The 8,483-nt window shown below is 44.5% G+C and overlaps 1 protein-coding gene and 1 pseudogene across 1 annotated transcript; both read right to left on the reverse strand.

The window, feature by feature from the left end:
- Positions 1–6: 6 nt before the first annotated feature.
- Positions 7–540, reverse strand: LOC115833847 (annotated as a pseudogene).
- A 6,129-nt stretch (positions 541–6,669) lies between these two features.
- LOC100588055 (histone H3.Y-like) lies at positions 6,670–7,080 on the reverse strand. Its single transcript, XM_030808670.1, has one exon. It carries the CDS (start codon positions 7,078–7,080, stop codon positions 6,670–6,672), a length of 411 nt encoding a protein of 136 aa, XP_030664530.1.
- Positions 7,081–8,483: the final 1,403 nt, after the last annotated feature.

Raw genomic sequence — 8,483 nt, forward strand, 5'->3', positions numbered from 1 at the left:
TTCAAAGAGGCGCACCAGGTAGGCCTCGCTGGTACCCTGAGAGCACCAATGGCAGCGATCTGGAAGCGCAGGTCCGGGCTGATGTCCTGGACGATCTCGCGCACCAGGAACTGGAAGGGCAGCTTGCGCAGGAGCAGCTGCGTGGACTTCTGCTGGTACTTTATGATTTTGCGCAGCGCCAGGGTGCCAGGCCTGTAGCGCTGAGGCTTCTTGATCGCTCCTGTGAGCGGCGCCCTCTTGCCAGCGGCTTTGGTGGCCAGGGCTCTAGGAATGAGAATTCATGATGCATTGATCTAAAACTAATATACTCTCCATACACAAGTTTCTTCACATTGTGGAAATCAGAAAAGCCAGTGTGTGTTTTTGTCTCGGGGAGGGGGAGGCAGGGAGCTGTGTCCATTTGTGGCTGAACTACGGCTCAGCAGAAACACAGTAGCTAAAATCTTTGAAAGGTTCTCATTGCAGATCCATAATCAAACCACCTTAGCCGGAATTCTGCCTCTACCGCACTGCCGTGGACTAGATCTACATCTCGCCCATGGTGACAGGCAGACAAACAGGTGTGTCTGCTCAGATGTTCGCCATGCCCCGAGGTCTGAAGGGCAGCAACAAGGATGGAATCCCTGAGGGCCTAGATGGGAACTTGGAAGAACCCAGGGGTCAGGAAGGTGAGCTCAGGGGTCAGGATGTCATGGACCCCACAGAAGGTGACAATGAAGCCTCAACCTCAGCTCCTCCTGCAGCCAAAAGACTGAAAACAGATACTAAAGGAAAGAACGAGAGGAAGCCCACCATGGATGCAGACGAGGCTCAGAGGATGACAACCTTGCTGTCTGCCATGTCTGAGGAGCAGCTGGCCCGCTACGAAGTGTTTCGCCGGTCAGCTTTCCCAAAAGCACGCGTTGCAGGTCTGATGCAGTCTATCACTGGCAGATCGGTGCCTGAGAACGTGGCCATTGCCATGGCTGGAATAGCCAAGGTCTTGGTTGGAGAGGTGGTGGAAGAGGCCCTGGACGTGTGTGAGATGTGGGGAGAAACGCCCCCACTGCAGCCCAAGCATTTAAGGCAGGCTGTTGGCAGGTTAGAACCCAAGGGCCTCTTCCCCAACAGCAACTACAAAAAAAATGTTCTTTTAGGCCCAAGGCCAGAGGGAAAGTTCTGTTTGTGAAGGAAGTACTGCATCCATCTTCCAGTGACAGGACTGTGTTTTCTGGAGCTTCTGCATCTCAGTCTACCCTGGGTTTACACGCGACTTTAATGTCTTTCTCAAACTCTGACATTGGCCTTCCCTAGATGAAGACAGTGGCTTGTTTCATAATCACTTTGACTAAATATTTGGGCTTCCTAGGGCATATAGAGGCATTTTTCTGTGTCTTTCTAGTTGGAAGAAGATGGGTGCATGGGCCTTGAGTTTTTTGTGGGCAGGCAGATGCTTTCAGAGAGGGAAACCTCTTCCAGGGTACTTGTATGGTTTTATACTGAAGCCTGGAGTTGCTGTGTCTTATCTTTTATGATTATGTCTGGTATCAATAAATTAAGCCTGCAGAGACTTTTCTCTTGTGTTCTTCTGCCCTGAAGGCTGTGTCTGAACAGGAGCACTGCAATTGTTGTCTTTGTATGTATTTTAAATACTTGTATGGATTTTTTTGAGTCAGCATTGAACTGCTTCCATCCTGAGGAAATAAAAACAAAATCACAAAGCGTTATTTTCTCTTATGTGACTGTTCTCATAGGTATTCCTCCCTACTTTGCTTTATGTCAGCAAGTTGATCATCTACATTATTGGAAATTAACATAGTATAGGAGAATCTTATAAGACTAGAGAGAGAGAAGCAGATTCCAAAAACCTGTGAACACCCATTTGTAATGATCATCTGCAGTTTAAAAGACACATATAAAGAGAGGCTATTGATCCTGCAGGTTTGCTTCATGTGGTAATATTACCAGGGCTTCTATAGGCACCCAAATTTAGTTTAAAACACTGTTACAGAGTATTCTTGATTTTATGCTTTCTAGAGGCAATATTTTCAGAAAATTGAACCTGAGTACAGCAACATAAAAAATAAATTATTGAGATATGGAACAAAGTAGGTTCATCAGGAGTTATAATGTTATCCCATAGTCTCCTTGTACATACTCTACTTTACCTTTATTATGGCAAAGAAGACTTTTCCACCATAAAATAAAGACCTGAGATTTATTATCAAATCATTGTGAATATTCCCAGCATAACTTGCAGATATTGATGGTGCTAGTTCAGCCTGTTTACCTTTGCCCTGTGCCCCCTAAATCACAGAGTATGAGCAAAAAGATCTAAAACCCCTTCCAGTTCAGTTCTAATATTGAACAGAGTAACATCAATTATTTTTTCCTGAAGCCAAATATACCCCCTCAAAAGTGTTGCTTTATTTATTTTTAAACTTAGCTTTTGCTCTTCAAATGGTACTTATGGTACATAGAACCTATCTTTGATTGGGTGAGTATTACAGAAACTTTTAAACTTTACCAAGGATGGGGAAATTCTGTTTCACACCACCATGTTTTGACATTACATAGCTTTCATTTTATTTTACCAACTTCCTTGTAAAGGCATATAACAAGTTAGACTACTGGGTCTAAGGGAGGGATATGGAGGGTACAGATTTTTGGAAGAACTCATGGAGTTGGGAGGGCTCTCTCAGAAATTAAAGTGCTTGAGCAACCAAAATAAGTAAGATCCAAGGGTCTCAATATCACCCAGGCTTTATACTGCTCTCAGCCCATTCCTTTTTCCATGGTACTGGGGAGTCTTGGAAGCTGTGTTCTGGCAGATGTGGCAGGTCTAGTGCTCGCTGAACACTAGAAGTAAAGAGAACACTGCCCAAGCAACCTGAGGGGGGGACAATTCGTTGCTTGGGCAGGGTTCTCTTTACTTCTAGTGTTCAGCGAGCACTAGACAAATCTACACACAGCAGTGAGGGTAGTGATTGGACACACAAGGTTAGAACATTTTTCTGGCCCCCACGTAGATCTCAATGCTTTTTGTGGAGTTTGAGTAAAGCTGAACTGCTGAAGACAGAAACAAGATCCTATCAAGGTCTCAGAGGTCAGGTCAGCTCAGGAGCAGAAACACAGGGTTGTTTTTTCAAAGAGGAAAAACGGATTCGCTGAGAAGGTTCAGTGTCCCTACACATTCTAAACCTTCTCAATAGTAATGTCATATAGCCACAATTCTCAAGAAGAAAATTTGTAGAAAGTGATATCTTTCCAGGAAAAATCTTTGACAGCTTTCATGGCTGGTTGTATTACATGTTAATAACAATGTAAGTTTTCCTGGAGCTTCACTGTTGTTATTAAAGTCTATCTCATAATGTACATTTGGAGACTGCCTAGAAAAATGTGGCCTCTGGCTGGAACTGGTGAGGTAGTGAGGAGATGACTAACAAATGAAGGGACGGCACTTCACAGCTTTTCTTTCCTTCCTTCCTTCCTTTCTTCCTTCCTCCCTTCCCTCTCTCTCTCTTTCTTTCATTCTTTCTTTCTCTTTCTTTCTTTTTCTTTTTCTTTCATTCTTTTTCTTTCCTTCTTTCTTTCTTTCCTTCTTTCTTTCTTTCCTTCCTTCTTTTTCCCTTCCCCTTCCCCTCCCCTCCCCTCCACTTCCGTTCCCCTTCCTTCCCTCCTTTCTTTTTCTTTTTGATGGGGTCTTGCTCGGTTGCCCAGGCTGGCATACAGTGGCATGATCTTGGTTCACTGCAACCTCTGCCTTCCAGGTTCAAACAATTCTCCTGCCTCAGCCTCCAGAGTAGCTGGGATTACAGGCATGTGCCACCACACTGGCTAATTTTTGTATTTTTAGTAGAGATGGAGTTTCACCATGTTGGCTAAGCTGATCTTGAACCCCTGACTTCAAGAGATCCACCTGCCTCGCCTCTCAAAGTGCTGGGATTACAGGTGTGACCCAGCGCGTACAGCCTACAACTTCACAGTTATTTTCAACAATTTGTGATCACTCTGGAATAACCTTAACATCCGCCCTGCCTGCCTTTGCCCCCCAAAAGTATTTAGCCTGTGCCCAAGTAAAGTTTAAACAATCTAGCTGCACTGTTTCCAAGTGCATAGTATCTAGGGTCTGGTCTTCAAAAGTACAACAAACAAACCGTTGTAACCCAATTAGACAAGTTTAAATAATAATTTGTCGGTGTTACGTTTTCTATGAAGAAGGATACAAAGTAGAGTGGTAACTTCCATACATGGCGGAGAAGGGGGCCATGCTCTCACAAAATGAATGGAGTCAGATCTTTTGTAATAGTTTAATAACTATCATGAATATTGGATAGACACGTTATATAATTTCAAGTTACTGCTGAGTATAGGAATATCTAGCAGTCTACTTGATAAGAAAATATTTTCTTTTATATGAACCCATTAATGAGATAGATGAAGTTCTTTTGTTTTTAATTAGTTTTTCTTAGGCACATATTCAAGGGAGCAGACTACCGTTTGGTAAAACGAGATGATTCCACATCAGGTTTTTGTTTTTAAAGATGAAAGAGCTGAAAAACCTTGTTTTGTCACAGCAATGCCATCCAATTATTCAAATTTTTTGAGATCATAATTCAAAAATTACATTGTGATTTAGCTTCAAATTTTTTTTTGTAATGACCTTTGAATTGACAACTCATTAAAATTTTCTGTAGTTTGGATAAAAACAAAAAATTTGAAATCATCTGAATTGAAAAAATCGTGTTTGTCAAAATCTACCTCCTACTCCCTCACCTACCATGCCATGTTCAACTCTTGTACTTGAAAAGCATTGAAAAATTTAAGTTCTGTTAATTTCAATCCACTTTCACCAAAGTAATTTTTTTTGTGAGAAGGCCATAATCTCATCAATAATGCCTTTAAAAAAATTCAGCAGAAAATATGAACTAGTAACTGATCATGATAAGAAAATAAAACCCAGAAAAAGCAAAGTCCTAAGGCAGAGCAACTTCTGTCTTCAGTGTGAAATCACCATAGTCTCTTGGAAGGGGTTTCTTTTTCAAAGCAGTTTGCTATCCAGAGGGTGCTAAAGTCCCACACAAGTTTATTCTTCCAATCTTCCAAATAGGAAGATGTAGAAAAAAACCCAGATGTCAGAAACGATCAAAATATTTAGTCAAAATGATTATGAAATAGGTTGCTTCCTTCACCCAGGTGTGGCCAATTTAAGAGTTTGTGGAAGATATTAAAATTGTGGGTAAATTCAGGGTAGATTGAGACACTGAAGTTCTGGCACACAAAGTCTTCTGTCATAGGGAACATGGAACAAGTACGTTTCCCCCCAGTATTTCTTTTTTGGCCTTGAGTCTAAAATCACATGATTTTTTGGTACTTGTTAAAAATGTGGTCGTCTGTAATCCCAGTACTTTGGGAGGCTGAGGTAGGCAGATCATGAGATCAGGAGATCGAGACCATCTTGGCCAACATGGCTCTACTAAAAGTTCAAAAATTAGCTGTGTATGGTGGCGAGTGGCTGTAGTCCCAGCTATTCGGGAGGCTGAGGCAGGAGAATGGCTTCAACCAGGGAGTCGGAGGTAGCAGTGAGCCGAGATCGCGCCACTGCACTCCAGCCTGGCGAGAGAGCGAGACTCCATCTCAAAAAAAAAAAAAAAAAAAAAAATGGCTGGGTGCAGTGGCTCACACCTGTAATCCCAGCACTTTGGGAAGCCAAGGTGGGCAGATCACGAGTTCAGGAGATTGAGACCATATTGACCAACATGATGAAACCCTGTCTCTACTAAAAATACAAAAAATAGCTGTGCATGGTGGTGGGCGCCTGTAGTCCCAGCTACTCAGGAGGCTGAGGCAGGAGAATGGCGTGAACCCGGGAGGCGGAACTTGCAGTGAGGGGAGATGGCGCCACTGCACTCCAGCCTGGGGGACAGCGAGGCTCCGTCTCAAAAAAAAATAAAAATAAAATAAAATAATAAAAAAATTAATAATAATAAAAAAAGTGGCCCTTAAACTTGAACTTGCAGACAGCCTGCCTCAAATGGTTTGGCTGCAGCAGGCGTGTGTCTCTCCACGTCTCATACACTTCCAGGGACTCTCCTGCTACCTCCCCTACCAAGGCCTGGGTCACTCCAGTCATGGCCATGGACGCGACCATGTTCTAGGACGCTGAACTGCCAGAGATGGACGGTATCAGACTTCTAAAGGCTGCCTCTTTCCCTTTCCTACCCGCACACACACCCACACTGCCTCCCATAATGTGAAGTGACCTATGGATACAGAGTCTATTTGTATTTTAGAAAGCAGATTTGAATGTGCGTTCATAGCAAACTAGCAGGAACAGCCCAGGACACAGGGAGCATTGCAAACACAGAGCTGCATACAGGAAAAGTCGAAGTGTGGGTCTCATCTACTGATCAAGTTAAACAAACATCACTGAGTTGCCATCAGGAAGAGATTTATTTGGTTAGTAGTCTAAACACAGGCATAGTCCAGTGAAAATGAACAGGTTTCTTGAAAATTGATGTAGAGCTGAAGTGCTGAAACTGGCTCACTGAAATATTTCACCTGACACTAGTGCCTTATGACCCTCAAGGTAGATTAGAAATTAACAAACAAAAGCACACAGAAACACCACCAAGACCTGATTTCTCCCTGTTTCCACTCCCAATTCTATGCTTAGCTACCTTTGGGCTCTTAACGACCCTCTCTGCGGAGGCGGCGGGCCAGCTGCATGTCTCTGGGCATAATTGTGACGCGCCTGGCATGGATGGCACACAGGTTGGTGTCTTCAAAGAGTCGCACCAGGTAGGCCTCGCTGGCCTCCTGCAGGGCGCCAATGGCCGCGCTCTGGAAGCGCAGGTCCGGGCTGATGGCCTGGGCGATCTCGCGCACCAGGCGCTGGAAGGGCAGCTTGCGCAGGAGCAGCTGCGTGGACTTCTGGTACTTTCTGATTTCCCGCAGCGCCAGAGTGCCAGGCTTGTAGCGGTGAGGCTTCTTGATCCCTCCTTTAGGCGGCGCCCTTTTTCCGACGGCTTTGGTGGCCAGGGGCTTCCTGGGGGCCTGCCAGGCGGTGGCTTTGCGGGCGGTCTGCTTGGTGCGCGCCATGATGCGGGGCCTTAGCCTCTCCCCTCTCCTTGGGCTGAGCCTGGCCGGCTGCAGGCGGTGCTGGCGTCAGAGAGCGAGGGCAGTGGTGCTGTGGACAGGATTCAGAGAGCCTGTGAGTTGAGATCCATGCGCATGACTCACACACACGCTTAGCCCCTGCAAACCCAGCCCCACACTTACCAGCTCTCAGGTCTGTGGGTCGGAGGCCGGGCTGCTTAGTCTTCCCGGAGGGAGGGTCCTGGGTTTCCTTGGTCTACACAGCAGCGGCCAGGAATCTCCCTCGCAGGCAGTCTCTTTCTGACTGGAGATCTCTGTGGTCTCAGTAAAACCCTGCCTCTTTTAAGGAGCTCAGATGATTGGATTAGACCCACCCAGCTACCTTCCATTGTACTTCCTGCTTCACTAGATACTCAACCTAATCAGGGCTGTGAAAACACAATCAAGTCCCCAGGTTCTGCAAACACCCAATGGAGACCGAACCTTCTGCATGCAGTGCGCCTTGTGGGAGGGATGGTAGGTGGGTGGGTAACGTAAACTTCTAGGTGTGGAAGAGAATCTGAAAGTTTACATTTCTCCATCATCATGGAAATATTGACAGTGGAAAAAATTCTTTAATAAAGTCGAAATTTAGCCAAATTGCACATCTGCTCCAAAACGCCAATGCATGAGATCATGAGGTTTTATCAGTTCCTTTGAGAATGAAGTGTTCCAGGAGGGGGGTGGGGGGGTATGGAAATTTGAAAATTTTGAAATGGTCACTTCTCTGTCAGGGATTCTGCTCTGACATTTTCTCCCCAAAAGTGACACTCATGAAAATCTTCTGGTAGCCTCCAGCAGATTTGGCTCTGGATAAGCCAAAGCTTTCCTGAGAAAAGAATCACATGTGACTGTCGCTGGTGCTCCCCCTCAGCTCCCTCAAGCTCCTTTTCCCCTATGAAGGTGGAAGGGACACCTGAGCTGAGCTATCCTGCCATTGCCCATGATGGGAATGCCACGAGGTCCTGAGAAGCCAGCTTTGACCTCACTGACCTGCTGACCCGAGGTCACAGCTGAGCTCAGAAAACATTGAATATATTTTGTTATTTCAATATTTGTAGGGGTACCTGAGGTTTTAGGTTCCATAGATAAATTGTGTAGTTGTGAATTCTATTCAAATATACTGTTAAAAGACTTTTGTGATACCTATAGTAGAAATTAGTGCCCAATTCAATGTAGGTATGGCACACAGAACAATAGAATCCATGATATCAATACTTACAAAATAAGTTCGTATTAGTGTTTTAAAATTCGAGCTTATTATTATTATTATTTTGTTGTTAAATTTTTTAAAATGTGTTTCAATAGCTTTAGGAGTACAAGTTGTCTTTCGTTCCACAGATGAATTGCATAGTGTTGAAGTCTGG

Source organism: Nomascus leucogenys, unplaced genomic scaffold (assembly GCF_006542625.1).
Source record: "Nomascus leucogenys isolate Asia unplaced genomic scaffold, Asia_NLE_v1 000986F_63216_qpd_obj, whole genome shotgun sequence".
Lineage (NCBI taxonomy): Eukaryota > Metazoa > Chordata > Mammalia > Primates > Hylobatidae > Nomascus > Nomascus leucogenys.